Genomic DNA, 18,450 nt, shown 5'->3' on the forward strand with positions numbered 1-18,450 from the left:
CCCTGTGTGACTGTAAATCACCCTCTAGAATTGAGGTGCTTCTGAGCAGTTTCCGTTTTCAACCTTATTTTTTTTTATAGAAAGCTTAATGTTCAACATGCAACTTTGTAGCTGTCAAACTTGGACAAATGATCTTGGTATCAACCTTGAGGAATAGAAGAGTTTTTAAGACCTGGGAAACTTGTAAACTGTCTTGCTGTAAATTACTTGCAGACATATTGGGTCTGCTGTATGCTCTTATTCATTCTGGATTCACCAGACATTTATCATGTAAGAGCTCATCTCATGTTATTATATACAATCTTCAATTCTTACAAACTTAAGATGCTATTCTTTAACTGTAACTTATATTTTACAGTTTTTAGCTTTACATATTTCTTAAATAGTAAACTCTGCGTGTCAAAACATTATGCATTTAAAATGTAGAATGCTAAGTTACACTGATCTTTTAAATTGCTTAATCACATGCTACCTCTAATTGCTGTTGGAGAATTTTAGTACGCAAGTGGTGTGTTTAATTTTCTTTAATTTACAACCCTCAAATGGTTCATTCTAAATTTTTGCTGGCTTTTTAGCTGTTAAAGAAGCCTGTTGCTCAAGACCGTGAGGTGAAACCCTTGAATGTTTGTGTATTGCATGGAGTTGGGAGGTCATGCAGTGGTCACAGACCAGACAGCTCTTTCAACAGAATTTGTATGACCTCCAGGACTGCATGTTGTTACCAGAATACTGAACTCTCACTTTTATGTCAGCACTGTTGCCAGTCTCAACCATCAGGAAAAATATACTGTACCTGAAATTTCTTTCCTCCAGAAAATGTACCAGTTTATGTATATATTTTTAAATTATTCACTTAATTCCTTGTAGTTGTGTAAGCTTTGGCAGGACTGTGAATGGAAAATACATGTTATTGCTGTGTTTTTAATGGGAGCCCTTGTTTCCTCACAACTTTGAAAGACATGCCGGATAGGTTAATTGACATCTCTGAACTGTCACTCCATGTTTGTGTGTATCATGCAATAGACTGTCATCGCTTCAAGGGTGTAGTCCTGTCTTCCAGCCTGTACAGTTGTGAGAAAAGGTTTGCGAACCCTTAGGAATTATATGGATTTCTGCATGAATGGCTCCTAAAATGTGATCTGATTTTCATCTAAGTCATAATAATAAATAAAGACAGTCTTATTTAACAAACAACACACACAAAATTTCACATTGCCTTATCTTTATTGAACAAATGGTTGAAACAATCAAGGTCATTGATGAAAAAAGTATGTGAACCCTTATATTTAGTAACTAGTGGAACCTCCTTTATTGGCAATAACCTCAACTTAACGCTTTCTGTTTCAGTTCATGTATTTTTTTTGGGATGTCTTGCTTCAATGGCCTGCTTCAGATCACTCTACAGCATTTCAATGGGATTGAGGTCAGGACTCTGACTTGGCCATTCTAAAATACAGAATGTCTTCTGTTTGAGCCACTCTGTTGTTGATTTACTCCTGTGTTTTGGATCATTGTCATGTTGCATGACCCAACGTCTTTTGAGTTTTAGATCACGGACAGATGCCCTGACACTCTGCTGTAGAATTTCCTGATATAACTTGGAATTCATTGATCCCTCAATAATTGCAAGCCATCCAGGCCCTGAGGCAGCAAAGCAGCCCCACACCATTATACTCCCTCCAGCATGCTTTAGAGTTGGGATGAGGTTTTGGTGTTGGTATGCAGTGTTTTGTTTTCTCCAAACATAAAGCTGTGTACATTTGCCAAAAAGTTCTACTTTTGTCTCATCTGTCCACAGAACATAGTTCCAGTAGTGCTGTGGAACATTCAGGTGGTCTTTAGCAAACTTGAGACGGGCAGCAATGTTTTTTTGGAGAGCAGTGGTTTCCTCCGTGGTAACCTCCCACGAACACCACTCTTGTTCAGTGTTTTTCTTATGGTAGACTCATGAATACAGACATTATCAAGTGCAAGAGATGCCTGCTGATCCTTCTTTGTCACCTGTTTGAAGATTGTACGGTGCGCCCTTGCACAGATCTTTGTAGGACGCCCATTCCTAGGAAGAGTAGCAACAGTGCTGAATTTCTTCCATTTGTAAAATATCTGCCTGACTGTGGACTGAAGGAGGCCCAGGTCTTTAGAAATCCTTTTGTGACCCTTTCCAGTCTTGTGAGCTTCATCAACTCTTCTTCTGAGGTCCTCTGAAATCTCTTTTGATCAGGCCATATTGCACTTCAACAGAATTCTGTTGTGAAAAGCAGGTAACTAAAATTGTGTGATTTTTTTATATGGCAGGGCAGGTCAAACCCACACCCCAATTGATTGGAACACATGACTCCAGTTACCCTCTTTTCAAGATGTCACTATCCTAGAGGTTCACATACTTTTTCCATCAATGACCTTGATTGTTTAAACCATTTGTTCAATAAAGATATGACAATGTAAAATGTTGGGTGTGTTGTTTGTTAAATAAGACTGTCTTTATTATTATGGCTTTATAATAATAATAAAAATAATAGCCGTTCGTTAATGCAGAAATCCATATAATTCCAAAGGGTTCACAAACTTTTTCTCACAACTGTACTTCCAGGGTAGGCTCTGGGTTGCTATAAACCTACAGGAATGTATATCATAGCTTGATGATGATGATGATGATGATGATGGATGAATACTCTTTTCATATTGGAGGGCACCTATTAAAGCACCCATTATATAGGAGACAAGATGGGGAAGTGAGAAATTATTTCAAAAGTTGAATTGAGGGAGAAATTTAGGCAGGCCAGATTGTGCAAACCCAAACTGAAATTTGCCCAGGACACTGGGGGCTCTACTCTTACAAATATTGTCTTGTAGTGGATCTTCAATGGCCACACATTTGGGATCTTGGCTTAGTGGCTTGTACAAATGACAAGCTCCTGAAGGAAGGTATCTCAGACCATGTTGGGGCATTAGCTTGGAAATATTAGTTGATGTACACCTCAAAGAGAACTGTAAAGCTAATGTTTTGCTATATTAAAGGGCTATTGAGTACTGTATCATAAAACGTTATGTATTTACAATAACAAATCAATTTCCTCTTAGTACTAATATCCTGTCATTTCACATATTTTAGAATATGATTTTTAATGGTAAAAAATGTAAAACTTTCAGAAATTGGGAGAGTGGGCAAGCAAGTAACCCCTTGCCTCTTAACAAATTTATTGCTAATAAAGTTATTTATATAATCACTAATATAAAGAAGTCAGAAGCACAATCGCACTTTTTTGTATTGCAAATTGCCAGAGATTGCTGTTTCTAAGGGCATATCCAAGAAACAAATGACATAGAATTTTAACTCATTAGTGATGTTTTATGACAGTTTTCCTTAACCCTGTAAAACACAGAAGTACACAGGATTTAGAATATATAAAATACATTTCTCTGGATTCTTGTAGACTGATATTTTTGCATGTTTTCTTTTGTAGTCAGTCAGATTTACCAGTTATAAAAAAACAATTTTATCATTTAAAATTATATAATGAGAGACACAAAGCCTGTTGTCCTTTCATTGATTGTAAGTATGGTTAGAGCTTAAAGTGTATTGAGTATGTTAAAACTGGATCAGAATTCTAACAAGGGAGGATTTTGTTTTTAACAAGATTTAGTTTAAGCCAAACTTAAACAAAGTACTGGTAACTGATTCAGGTCATGAAAGCTGTAACAATTAGTGGGGTCGTTATGTAGGTCAGCTACTTGCTTATTCCATGGAAACTTAAAAAGCTACACAGAGGTGGACAGATTGTTGATGTTTTGTTACTGTTTGGCCTAATTAGTTTTTGGATTGTAAAATAAACTAGAAATTATTATATCTGAACTGGCTGTCTGCAAAGGCATAAATCATTTTTCAGGGCTAAATTACAATTTTACAGTACATATAGGAATTAAAGAAAATATTTTTTTCTTATTTTCGAATTGCTGTGTTAATTTAATAGATCATATTTTTATAACTTTGAGTTACAAATTATAACTGTTAATACAATTATTTATATGTATGATTAAATACATTTTAAAAATGTTTTTTAGGAGTGCAACTTGATATCTCTGACAGCTCTAAAAAGAACAAAATGAGTGTTGTAAATAATTTGAACCTTGTGTGGCTCAGCTAAATTACCCCCTTTTGTATACAGTACTTGTTAGAGGTTGGCCAGTAAACCGTGGTTCTTTAGTCATGCAGTACTTAATTTCCATCAGCAGTTTTATTTTTTAGATTTTAACAAAGATTTTCTACTGTTTACATTCATAAAATCAAATTTGATTCAAAGAACAAAATGGCTGCGATAAATATGTCGTTAAGTTTAAAAGGGTGAGTAAAAAATACTAAAGGTATTTCCTGCATATCATTGGCTAGTAGATTTCGGAAATCACACAGAAATAATTGCAACTGATTGGTTCAGAACGACCTTGACTTTCTTCAACACCGGCATTCCCAATGACCCATTGAACCCGTGCACCCACACGTTCACAAATCCTTCCAAAAACTTCTCATGACGCTATGCACACCTTGTGGTAGACCTCATTAGCAATCAATTTAATACAACTCGCACCTGCTCTCAGTAGTTCAAAACACATTTGAGAAATGGAGTAATCTCATGCAAACTGTTCTTGCTCCAAGACTGATTTGCTAGCTATAGCCAGAACCTTTTTGGTATAATACTGGTACCAACAGCATGAATATATGTTAAAATGGGATGCCTGTATAAGCCATGATGACCATGATGAAAGCATGAATCTGAAAGATTCTAATGTACCAGGGGATACATGTTGTTCACATGCCTCATGCTGCCTGTGTGTTAAAATAAGTAAATTATTATTAACAATTAATTAGCATGGGGAATGGGAAGAACATTACAGAAATACATATTTTCAGTCTTTTTATGTTTTTTATGTTTAATGTTGCTTGTCCATATTTTTTTCTTAATTTAAGCCTCCTTACTGTATTAAATTATACTCTTGTATGCGTTTTCAGGAATAACACATTTCTGATGATTCAGTACATTAAGAAGGATCCAGAATCTGAATTTATCATTGTCCAACTTCACGTACTAGGTTTTGGCTTTCTTAATATTTGAAGAAATTTGTGGGACACTATTTGTTTTGTAAATAAATGCAACCTCTGTCTTTACTGAAAATTCAGTATAATTTTTAAAAACTACTTGATGGTTCAAATTACTTAAATTTCTAGAAATATCCGCTTTTGAATAATGATGTGTATTCACGAAATACACAGTTTTTAAATGTAACAGTAAATGTAAACATGAATTGTCATTCCTTCAGTTAAGTGGAAGAACCACCGAGAAAGCTTGACACTTCTTAAGAGGCTATCTTTGTACAGCAGACTTTAAAGTTCTCTCAACTTGGGATAATGTATTGACCTCAGTTTGACTTGAAAATGACCGAAACTTGACTCCAGCCACAGCTGGGTATTGTTGACTCTTTCAGCGATCACCATGTCCGTGTGCAAATATTTTGACTGATAGATTAAAAGCACCAGATCAATTTCTATTACTTTATGACTGTCACTATGTCTAGTGTGATTTAAGAAGTTATCGACTACATATCATCGCACATGTTGCTAAGATTTTTTTAAAGTAATTTTAGTGAATTTACTTCAAAGGTTATTAATGCTAATTGGATTGCAGTTCTCTATAATAGTGTTGCTTGTATCGACTTACATGTCATGATATAAATTTCTTATAGAACAGAGCTTGAAATTATGTAATCTGAAAAGTGCTGTTTTTTTGCACTTATTATTGTTCTGTAGCATGAATGATTCCAAATCTTATCGTATGCATTTCTTTAACCATGATTCCTGCATTCCTGCATTGTTTGTAATCCTTTATTAGAAGGATTCCAAAGCACTTTACATATACAGTAGGAGGGGACCTTCATTTATTGCTGAAGTGCACCTGGGTGACATGAGGCAGCTATTATGTACCAGCCGTCCACTTAATTGCAGACTGAAGAATTTAACCAGCCACATAACTGACCAATTAAAATTCAGCAGCTCATAATTTTATTCTCTTTTCTTTTAGCTCCTGGCCTGACTGCGATAGTTGGAGGGCGACCTAAGGTGTAAGCTGCTCTATGAAGAGTTAGCAGTACATATGATAGTATTATATATTTTCTGTTACACATTACATGGTTTATGTTATGTTAGCTTTACAATTCAGCGGATAAATGGTTTAAAATCCAGATCTCGGTGTAAGTTTGACTATATAAGAGTTAATCACAAGGTCCGCTGAGCAATTTTTAAAAAGAATGCGTATTATCTTTGAAAATAGATTTTGATAAAATATCAATTCCATAAGGAAATGTAGAAGCGACTATGACGTGACCTTTATTTAACAGTCAGAAAGGTCTGCAATTTGACATGCTTTTTGATTTTATGTTTTGGAATACAATATCATGATAAAGAATAATTCACCAAGTCAGCATGGCTGAACGCTTAGTGTAATCTGGAACACGGGGAATCATCTGTAATTATGTATATCACACGTTATCATTATAATTTATTGTGGTTTACAACTACAGATTGTTGTGATTGAAGAAATACAATGTTTATGAATGATTCTGCCTCTTACAAAACAAATCTGAGAACTAAACTGCTGTTCTTTGCACCCTTAGGTCACCAGTGCTGAAGCCATTCTTTTTCTTGTTTCCAAAAACCAAAGTAAAGGTACAGGAAACGGCACACTAAACCCCCCACCCCAACCCCCAGCAGTTCACTGGTTATTTCTGTTTTCATTAAAACATTTAGCAGTCTAGGTAGCTGAAAATAATCTTATAGGAGGCTTTTAGCCAGTGAAATTCTTCTGAAATGTCAGGAGTCTCAGTGAGATGAAATTAGATTTTTTTAGAAGCTTCTTTCACCTTTCAGTTATATGACTTAGCAAATTTGTAATTTAATCGTGGTCTTTGATAAATTCCATTTGTAATCTTAAATTAGTATGAAGCCAATCATTGCAAATAAAAGATGAAAGCTTAATAGAAGTTCCACATATTAGCAGGTTAGTATACAGGAATTGGCCTCTGGACTCCAGACCAGAGGGGTAGAGATTTCAAATCTGTAGGGGGTCATTGATAATTCACCATAGAGTAAGATAATTCTTTACACAAAGTGTGCAAGCACATCCAACTGCATAAATGAATAGGAGTATTCCTTTATAGAAATAAGTAATTGGAAGTCAGTTTGTATAAAAATAATATACAGTTCTGCCCAAAGTAGTGAGTTCGATATTAACCTGTGCTGTGTTTTTTTTTTACAATTGTATTCTGTGTTGGTGACTGGGAAACACATGAAACTACACTGATGTTTTGCAGGTTAACATTCATTTGAATGGAGAACTTGTAGAGACACTTCAGGAAGAGGACCTGTTCATACCCGAGGCCCCTCATGCTAACAAGCCTGAGGAAACCAGCGATCTTACAGGTGGGTTTAATACTTTAATGTGTACAAAAACATTGTATTCATTATTGTCCAAAAATATAGGAATTATTGTAAATCTAAGGAAAGAGATATTTTCCTTAAGAAAAAAACAGTAGGTATAATGATTGTTATATAATTTTTCTATTACTTTTTTTAAAAACTCTAAAACATAGAATAGTATTTGTTTCAGTAGCCAAAACTAGTAAGACTGGAGATAAGATGCTTGCAAAACCATCCTTCAGCGGAATAATATTAAGTATAACTGAACAAAGATATAGAAAACATATAGTAATGTTATGGATATAAAACCAATTATAACCTGCTGTTTAAAAACTGGTCCCAATTTGGTTTCATTCTAGTGACCATACAGTGAACTTCAGACACACTGTGTATACCAAGATGAGTGCATGATCACCATTTTGCTCTCATTCTCAGATTTTCTCCATGATGGAAATTGTGGTACTGATTAAAAATGAGTAAATGTCTGCATCTATTTTTGCAACTCACAGATTGCTGTTAATCTGATAATGTTTCCACATACAGCTACTTGGCAAAAAGTTAATATCTCAAATGTATGTAGGTTTTATTAAGTAAATAAATTATAATAAAGTCTAAGAACTTGTTGCTATCAAAACACCATACTTTTACAGCCTCTGCTTCAGTATAACACAGTATAATGTGAACTATAAAAGTGAAATTGGCTTATTTTAGTTATATACTGTAGCTCTGTGAAGTAAAATAATTGTAAAAGCCATAACATAAAATACACAGAATTATTATTAGATATTTGAATGTTTTTCCTTCTCAGTACACAGATAGATTTGTTTTGGAGAATCTTGGGTTTTGAATTTTACAACCATGCAAGTTTCACAGATTAATATAATAGTTATTCTTCTTCTTATATATACTGTAGTTTAACATTTTTGTTATGATCTATGTAGTGTACATAGTTATTTAGTTTAAAGAAGAATTGCATTTCTATTTTAATATTTTGGGGTTAGAAAGAATCAGCATTGATGAGTGCATTTGAAGCCACAATAAAATTAAAAAGCACACAGTAACTTGCAAAACCTGCAGTTTACATCACAAAATAGACAAAACTTCCAGGTATGCGCAGCCCCATATTGTGTGATTCAGAATGAGGCAACAAGACTTCAGATGATGTGTTGCAGCCTTATTACATTGTAAACAAGGAGACTTATGAATACATCTCTTTTAATCCAATAGAAATATTGCTTCGTGTTTTAGATGGTTTTGCCGACTAATACTACTTGTTAACTCTCCATGCAGATCACGTTGGACCATTTCTGCTGTGAAATGTCTGCTGCATAAACTATCTATGTGCTGGTACATCATATTACATTAGTCATTACAGTGACTAGTGAGCAGGAAGGGCCACATCATGTTGCAATTTGTGGGAACTCGAATGCGAGTTTTGTGACAACATGGCAAGTTACAGTACTTTCACAGTGTTCACATTTTATGCTTTATTCAAAAATGTAAAATTTCTCTAATGTCACTGGATTTATTTTGCTACTAAGATTTAATGACCGGTCTGAAAAATTGGGGCTGAATTTCCCATTTATTTGCATATTTCATGGTATAACACCAATGGGGGTAGTCTTTCAATATAATTTCTTAACCCTGCTTGAAACCATTTTTAGGTTTTAAAAATACATATTTACCTTGATTTTATATTTTAAATAACCTCATGATTTAAAAATATTTATCGATATTATGTTATAAAAACCAGGCAGAGAAACAAATGAATAAAACCACTAATTCAGCTGAAAAAGCTAGTTAGGAAGAACTGTCTTCACTCCTTTTATTCTTCTCAGACCTTTCTTCCATTCAAACTAAAGTCTTTGCACATTCACAGCCATCACTCAACCCAAATATTTCATCTACATTTTAATAAAGTACTTATTGTCACTAAAGGATTATTAATTCTCCTGTTTGTAAAGGGGTTGTTTGGAGATAATTTTAAAAATAAGGAATTGAATACTTCTTGTTTTGCAATGATAATGTTTTTGATGACCTACTGTTGTACTTTTTGTTAATGTTTTCTCATTAACATGCGATTTGTTAAAGTCTCACATTTGTAAAGAACATTCTAGTCACAGAAGCTTATCTTTCCTTAGAACAAAGAATGGCTTTTTAAGATGATGCACTTGAATGAGATGCTGTCAGGATTATCAGTTAAACTGGTATTCAGTTTTGCATGTGAATTAGGTCATTGAAAACAAAGTTTCTGTTCATTTCAAAATAATCTTTTGAAGTTTCAGTCCTGAATGGTCTGAGTTCTGTTCAGATGAAGAAACCACAGTCTCAAGGAGCAATCAAACTCAAGCTTCAGCCTGGGATTTCGGCTTCATTGTGAAAATAAGCAATGCAAGTATAGAGCAAGAGTAGCACTTTGTTTTAGTTTATGGGGCCTTACCCATAGGGGAGTTATAAAAATAAAGGCAGAATATCCATATTCACTCAGTTTGTTACATTCTGATGTGCAAGACTCTGAACCTAACAGTGCTTTCCTAACTGTGTGCTCATGTACCTTCACTAGTTCTCTCTATTTCTAACATCTGAAAATTCTCTAGGTCACTTTTAAGTCTCAGTCCAATGACTTATTTGCTGCTGTGAGATGGTTTTGTGAACAAGTGGCTGGCACCCTTCCCTCTGGAGCACATGTTTAAAAAGCAATGCCCCCATATGGCAACAGGGAACATTGTGCTGTAGGAGGTGCTGTCCTCTGGAAGAGACAGTAAACTGAGGTCTTGACAACTTAGTCTTTAATGGACCAATGGCACTGTTTGGGAGTGAAGGAGTATTAAACCCAGTGCTATCGGTCCATTGATGGATCTAGTGTTACTCAAAGGAGCTAAATTCCAACTTGTGCTCGCACAGGTACCCTTAGTCAGTTGATGAAATAAATTATCAACTCTCCATCTACTGGAAATGACCTAGTCAGGTTTGGTTCATGTTTTTTCAGTTCTGTAGTATCAAGTGACATGCAGTAGACGGTGTGGTATAATAATCTTTCTGAGCAACAAAAAGTCAAGATGTCCAGACTCTAAAGGATGTTTCCAAAGAGAACGGGGCTCCCACTTGAGCAGAGCTTTCAAACTGCTTACATTAAGAGTATGGTTACAAACTGTTAATATCTTCTCTGATCTCTCACATGTTCTGCATGAACAGTACCACCTGATGCCTTCAAACAGATGATTTAGAGCTCCCCAGTGCAGACTCAAGAAAATGATGAATTCCTTTATCCCACATTTACTCGAACTACTCAATAAATGAGTTCACAATAAAGGAGTATTGATGAAGTGCAATTATTGGTTATGTGAAAAAATTAAGGGGTGCAGTTACTGGGACTTAGGGTGATTACTGGGAAAAGTAAATGTTCAGGTTCTGGTAACCTATGTAGATTCCTGTAGGAGTGGTGTGTAATGACTATGTATGGGTTGACATCTTTATGTTATGTAATGTTTATTTGCAGTGTTTGTTTTTGTAAGTCTTTGTGAGTGTAAAACATAACTGCTTGAAAGCAAAACAGATTTTTTAAGGAATCAAACAATAAAGTATTATTGTATCATTGTCGTATCGGATCACCGGATCTGCATTATAGTGGTTCTGCTCTCACGTAGCAGCAGCTGCTTTTCATCAAGTGGATGCTGCATTTCAGTGGTGGCCATCTATAGCATGTGGGTTCTATATGGGTCCTATATATAAAGCATTTTGGAGACCTCCAGGGGATGAAAACTGCTTTGCAAATTTGCAAATGCAATTTTTTTTTTAATTTAAGTACTTAAATGTACAGCTTGACATCATACATATCTGTGTTCCTTTGAAGTTGCTTTAGAAAACCAAACAAAAAATGTATAAACAAAACATGTACGAAACAAATACATGTCACTTTCTCTTCTAATTTAGATTTGCCTGTGGGTCCTCACAAATACCGGTTAGAAGAACTTGCTTATACTAGGAGTGGAGACAAGGGTGACACAGCTAACATTGGTATGTCTATCGATTTTATTTATTCTGATAGGAACAAAGGAATAGTCAAGAGAGAAGATATCTTATTAAAAACACTTTCCACATTAAATCTGATGCTCATTTACCCTCCCATCTCAATACAGATAACCCATTTGTTTTTAAATCTGAGCTAATGAACTTAAATTTTAATATTTAATTGGTTTAGGAATTGCCTCACTAAGATACAGCAAAAATTAGAATAAAAAAAAAGTATTTGGTGTTTTTAATGGGAGCAGCCTAAAATCTGATCCACATGGTGTACAGAAATGCTGAGTCTAGAGGCTGTTATGCTTAACGTGTGGCATTAATTTGCCTCGGAAAACTGTGTGATAGCAACATCGTCAATGCCTGCCTTTGTTTTCATTCTTCATGTACAGTGTGCATGTGTAGTATCTTCCTACAAAAATCATCGTATCAAGTAAGTTCACATTTTATAGGTATGGTCCAGGAAAGTACTGGGGTGAAGAGCACAATCCAATATAAGACAAACAATCACCCAAAAATATTTTAAGTGTTTCTTAAACCACATTTATAGAATAATGTAAACATCTGTTCAACAAATGTGACATTGCAATTAAATTTCATTCTTTTTATTGAGAACACTAATAGTCTCTCTTAATTGGAAAGATATGTTATGTGTTGCTTTTAGTCTTCAGACCAGACTACCGGCTCACTGTGGGACTTAAAATGGCTTTCACATAGTAGGATAGGTGTAGTTGCTGTTTAGATTTAGATCAACATTGCCACCAATAGCAATGGGCTATTTTTTAAAGTGATGTTTCTCTTTTCTGTGTTGCCAAATAAGTCATTAAAGTCTAGTAGAGGCTGTAAAACCTCATGAATACCAGATTAATATAAAATAAGTAATGCTTATCTTATTTGGAAATATAATGAAAAATATAACCTAAAGGAAATATTTAACTTAACCAGAAGCTAATCATCTAGACTAAGCTTGTAAAAGCGTTGAAGCTTGAATTCAGTTGTGGTGAACATGAACCAGGATCTAATGTTATTTAAATGTTTCATTCATTTTGTTGCAAGTGTAGGCAAACATGCCAGGTTTTATATGGAACGTGTCGCTTGTATGTATAACTTTGCTTATGATTTTGTCTAACAAATTTATATGCCATAAAACTTGATAAATATCACGGAACTACAGTATTATGAAATGTGTATGCAGTGAAGACTACCATGCAGAACAAGTGCAATAAAGACATACATCACAAAATGTAACATATTTAATGGTTTGTAACAGTATAGTGTGTTTATTTAATTGACATTGAAAGTGTTTTGCATCTCATGTATTTATATAAAAACCAAATAGCAAATGTTATTCCTCAGTGTAATCACTCTTCATCTCAACACATAGCCCACACTGTATGTTCTCGAACTTAGCAGAGCCCTCATAATAGAATTCTTTCACTGCTTCTCACAATGTCTTGACAACAGTGGACTTCAAGGAATTGTCTTGAAGCTGTATATATGTCCATTCACAGACCTATGCATGTGAGCAAACAGTTGTCATTTGGGCCTCAGTCTGTGCTATAGAGTGGATGATTCAACTGTTCAAACCCACACTTATTAATGGCAGTCAGTGCAATGTTGGCTTTTTTAAGTGGCATATTGTCGTGAAGCAGCAGAACCTTAATATTCCTCACTATTTTTAGAGCTGCGCGCAGCTGGGCTAGCAGAGCAGTGTAATGTTAAACTGATATAACTGTAAGTTTGTGCAAACTATAATTAGCAGCACATCTTTCCAATCCTGGAAGATGCTGGCCATTATCTTGCCATGTAAGGCTGTGTTGCCAAAATCCTTCAGCACAGTAAACGCCTGGGTCTTGAGATGCATTGATTCATTCTTGGTCTTAGGGTCTCAGTGGTGAACACGTCTTTATCAGTATCCAAACAAGACAAAAACTCTGGTGAATCAGCATTGAAGAGCTCCTTATCAGCTCTTTACTTGTCCCTTCTCTGTTGGCAATCATTGGAATGATAGTTTTTGCATCTGGCAGACATTTCTTAGATAAATATTTCAAAGGAAATGACCAGTTCTTCAAAATTCTACAACCTTGTTTTAGCAGTTAAGGATTATGATCATTCTGCAGAGATTGCAGAGATGATCAGATATATTTGTTAGGCTGGTTGTATCCAAGAGTCATCCAGATCTTGGTTCATTTTTTATTTATTCTCTGCCATGTTAACACTCCTTCAGCTATTGTGAAACTAGAACATTGAGAGACAGTTACACTTAAGACAGCAAGCAGGCGTCTATGGATTTGCTTTACATTGCATCCTTCTTTGCACAACATTGTGTTGACCGCCCATTGTCATTCTTAATCATTTTGTGAATAATTTAAAATGTAACATCTGTAACTAACAGAGTGGTGTGATGTACAGTATGTGAATGTAATTTCACAATTTAAGCACAATACCTCTCCTAAGCTAAGATTCAAAGTTTTGATTTTAGTTTGATAGCAGTAAAAAACTGCCATATGGAGCTACTGTCTTCCATCTTCCAGGTGTTATAGCTCGTCACCCTCTGTTCTATCCGTATCTGAAGAAAGGGCTTAGTGCTGAGGCTGTAAAAGAATATTTCCAGCATCTCATTCAGAAGGACGACAGTGAAGTGCCTTCAGTTATGCGGTAAGACTACCATAATAATGTCTGGCCTTTCAACTTGTTGAATGTCCCTAGGGACATGTAACTTGATACTGCCTTGATGGTAATGCAGTCAGTTACAGTAAGAAGGTACCAGTTGTACTGAGATAACTCCAAATTCCTCACATCACATATCTTAAGACATGTAATGTAATGTTTTTGCAGGTATGAGCTCCCAGGAATCTGTGGCTTGAACTTTGTTTTGCGGAAGTCTCTTGGTGGAGGAGGGGTGGCCTCTCTTCGCAGTGACCCCCAGGTAGGCACAGCTTTGAACCCTTTAGTCTCCTTAATCAGATACACGTGTGAACATCTGTATGTATTAATGCAGAGTTATATGCAGTATAGTAGGTGATGCAATATGGTATATTATATTGTTTTGTTTGCTGCAAGAACTTTATTTTTAGAAGGGCCTGATTTTGCTGTTGTTTGAAAATATTGAAGAATCAAGCGATATATTGATTGTTTCCCATAATGAGCCTTGGATTGGGTAGCTACTAGAAAACAAATGAGCTAGATGGTTTCCTCTAGTTTGTAACCATTTATGATGGTTTATGATGAACAGTATGTACACAGTATCTACTGGATTAAGTGTCTAGTCATTTCTGTCTTTAAGAATTGGTATTTTAATCCAAGATATGATCTCTACACGCTGTACATGTCTATAATAACTTAATCACACAGGCATGCTGTTGGATTCAATATAATGTATGAATCAAAGTCAGTTATACAAATGACTAGGTGAGAACTTCCTGTACTGCTAATGTGATTAAATCAATATCAATTGAACTATTTTTCATCTGTAGGATGAATTTCCTTTTTTGTTTTGGGGGCATTTTATTGGATTAATAACTTTTCTTTTTTAACAGGGCAAGGCATTTGGACAGATGCTGTTGGATTACAAGATTAAAGGGCTGCCTGATTTGAAGTCACTTGTAGACTGAGGTGAATGACTAATACATGCAATATGCTATGAAATAATGTAATGTTTATAATTTGAAATAATTATGTAGCAATTGTTGTAAACCACTAGTGCCTTTTACATTTTGAAAGTAAAGATTAAATATCAGGTTTTCAAAACGGAGACACTGAGTCATCACATAGAAATGTAAGTGTAAACAGTACATAAAACACTAAAAGCTGCGAATATTTTAGTATACTTATATATTTAATTAATGAATTTAATAAAATCTAGCCTCTTTCATATTATTCTATATGTAATGCAAAAAGAAGTTGAGGGCTTCCTCTTGATTTTATTGCTTACTGTAAAATAGAACTAATGTTTAATTATGTAAAATACAAGTGTGTATTATAGAATGTTTTAATCACATAATGTAATGTAACATCCTGATAGTGTGTTATAAGACAGATTATTCTATCAAATAAATTTGATAAGTAGAAGGATTTTTTTGCATTGTCTGTAGCATGCACCATTTCTGTAGTGATGATGTGAACTGTGTTTAAAGTAATTTGAAATGGAAGGTTTATCTTCACGTACTGTAGCAATAGATTTCTGAGTTTCCTTAACCTCAGAACCCCTTACCCCCTGACCTACCTTTTAAACACACTTTGTACTTGACTTTAGCCTTCTTGTGTGAGACCTGAAGGTCCAGGATGGTTTTAATTTTTTCCAGTCTTTTCTAATTTTATCTAAAGCAGACAGATGTCAGTTCCCATTAAAGCACAGCATGTGTACTCAGAACACACCAGCCCTGTTTCATCACCAGCTCAGGAATGACCCATAGAACTGTCCTTGGCCTTTTCTTGACATAATGGCACTCCTGTTTTAAATATGTTTGGTGTTTTAAGTTTTTTGCTTTTCTTTACACAGATCACCACTTAGTGAAGTACTGATTTAAAACCAGGAACCTGATTAAATTAATGGTTCTTGCAGGTTTTAATTGTATATTAAGCCTTATTTATTTTTATTTTACTGAAGTATTATATAGAACTATTTAAAAACAAAACTTTTTTTACAGGTAACCACAACTGTACTGACAGACCTCTAGACAAACCTTATTCTTATTCATGTTTTACTAATGTCCATGTAATGATAACATTATTGAAGTTAACTTTTTAAATTATTAACAATTCAGTTCTCTTTGGGTTTGAATAAAACATTTTGTAGTTATGCTTTTTAAAATATTCCATATTATAATTAGGTACTTAGTATACATTTTGATTTAAATTATTTTAGAGTAGAATTAAAAGAATATTTTGATAAAATTCCATTTAGACTGAATATTTATGAATATTTTGAGGTTTATTATAGGTTTTCCTGTCCATTAAGTAATAGAAGGAAGTTGAACATTTCCTATAAAAACAATAGCAGTTGAATCCTTCTTAAATATATCCCTCTTTTACACCACACAGGAGACTTTTCTTCATTGGGAGAAAATAAACTAATCTTTCATAAAATACTGTACCTCAGTGTTTCTTTTTTTCTGATGGTAATACAAGAGCCAATGAAAATTGTTATTCCATCTGTTTTTGAGACTATTATATTTTTTAAACATTTTTGTTGTTGTTCTTTCATAAAAGAACATCTAACCTCACAGACTAAGAAAAAAAGAAATAAGGAAGGGGTAATTAAATTAAGGTTTACAACATAGGGGAAGGTGTCTGATAATTTTGTCATGGTTTTTTCAAATCCTAGCCTTTCCATAAGACCAAACTTCTGTGAATTAATGCAACCAAGAACAATCTAAGGATACCTCAGTCTCCACCCTGCCTTGTAAAATAGATTGCCTTCCTTTCAGGCAATTCACAGAGTAGTGAGAATGCATGCAGGCACACAGAATGTTTACATCACCACAGTGAAACATCCATTCCCTTTTAAGTTTGAATGGTCCACTTATCTGTACAAAACAATTGCAGCTTTGAGACTGTTTCTTATAATCAATGATTCTGGACAGCCTTTAAAGTTTAGTATAAGGAACACTTGTGGTGTAACCATAAGGTAAAAATAAATGTATCTAGCACAAAATGAAACAGTAAGTCTAATGTACTTATACATAATAAGAGATCACTTTATTAGCCAATACATAATAATGTATGTCATTATTATAAAAGATACCATGCAAAACAAAATTAAATCAATAATGATTTAATGTTTATCAATATTGGTTAATGTGAATTTAAAATTAAACATAATGAGTGAAAGGCAGTATGGTGGAGTTTTAAGAGTTTTGACTAAAGAAGTGTTTTGGACTTTAAAGGACTTCCAGGACTTGTACGAAGTCCCACCCCTCAGAACTGAAAACTGTTTTGTCTGCCATTGTATATATTTATATAAAACAGTATTTAGAACAATAGTGGAGATCACAGTTTTGCCTCAGTGCTTTAGGTAGTGATTGCTAAAGCATTAGTCATAAAATACTTGATCAAATTAACACAAGTTTACATCATGTTTTTCTCTCACAATAATCCCTCCTTGGTTCTTTCCTGTGTGGAAAATTACTGCTTTTGATGAATCAGACTTCCCAGAAAATTAATAAAGATTAGAAGAACAAACTTGTGTGAAATTCTAAGAATGTGCATCACAGCTTAAGAGCATCTTTGTTTTGAGCGTTAAAATAGTCCTATTGAGTCTAATGGGCATACAATAAAATGTACTGGTACCTGCAGTATGGGTGTAAGGTAATTATAAGAATGCTGTTAATAATTATTAGTCAGAATGTAGTGAAAAGTGGGTGAAGCTGAATTAGTCCAAAGCTGCAAATACTGGGACAGACTATTGCAAAGAGTAGTGGTTATAAGGGTTTATTGTATCCCATTAAGGACTCACTTTCAGCAAACATTGCCATAAAACCTTGAAGTCTTGTGATGCCTCCAGTCATTGCCTGTAATTATGTTTACACAGGAAGCAAAGCTCAAAAGGTTAGATGGTATGGGAAGTCCAGGGGAATTGGGCGCATCATCGTGAATGGGAAGGACAATTTAATACCAGTAAGCAGAGGTTTGTGCAGCATGTCCAGACAAGGTTTTAAAAGCCATTGTTTCTTTTCTACTCAAAGTTTTTTACTTACTATAAAATTTAAAGTGTATTTTTGCAATGTACTCAGTATTTGTTTCTCAGCCCAATAGTTCACATACTCCTACATGACATTGCTGATTTTTATTTTTCAAAAACTAAATTGACGTGAGATGGAAAAACAACCCATTAATAGGTTACTTTCAACTGAATAAATAGATAAATGCTTATCATATCTCCAGCAGAGCACTTTTGTTTTATCATTTTGAAAAGAAGGAAAGTGTGTGTCAGTATGAAATTGTGTAGCTGTTTTTTAAATTAG

The 18,450-nt window shown here is 34.5% G+C and overlaps 1 protein-coding gene across 2 annotated transcripts in view; it reads left to right on the plus strand.

Moving 5' to 3' along the window:
* Window positions 1–18,134, plus strand: part of LOC148841298 (uncharacterized) — a 36,351-nt gene extending 18,217 nt beyond the window's left edge. The window contains exons 14-21 of one of the 2 annotated variants that reach the window (XM_088915660.1): window positions 6,072–6,111; window positions 6,664–6,715; window positions 7,360–7,468; window positions 11,399–11,482; window positions 14,020–14,143; window positions 14,324–14,414; window positions 15,025–15,100; window positions 18,018–18,134. In XM_088915660.1, the coding sequence (XP_088771786.1) occupies window positions 6,072–6,111; window positions 6,664–6,715; window positions 7,360–7,468; window positions 11,399–11,482; window positions 14,020–14,143; window positions 14,324–14,414; window positions 15,025–15,099 (575 nt within the window). In that variant the 3' untranslated portion in view covers window position 15,100; window positions 18,018–18,134. Of the gene's footprint in view, window positions 1–6,071; window positions 6,112–6,663; window positions 6,716–7,359; window positions 7,469–11,398; window positions 11,483–14,019; window positions 14,144–14,323; window positions 14,415–15,024; window positions 15,558–18,017 lie in introns of those variants that run through there. The other variant, XM_088915652.1, reaches the window with a different exon arrangement.
* Window positions 18,135–18,450: the final 316 nt, after the last annotated feature.

This window comes from Atractosteus spatula, chromosome 1 (genome assembly GCF_055471065.1).
Source record: "Atractosteus spatula isolate fAtrSpa1 chromosome 1, fAtrSpa1.hap1, whole genome shotgun sequence".
Taxonomy (NCBI): domain Eukaryota; kingdom Metazoa; phylum Chordata; class Actinopteri; order Semionotiformes; family Lepisosteidae; genus Atractosteus; species Atractosteus spatula.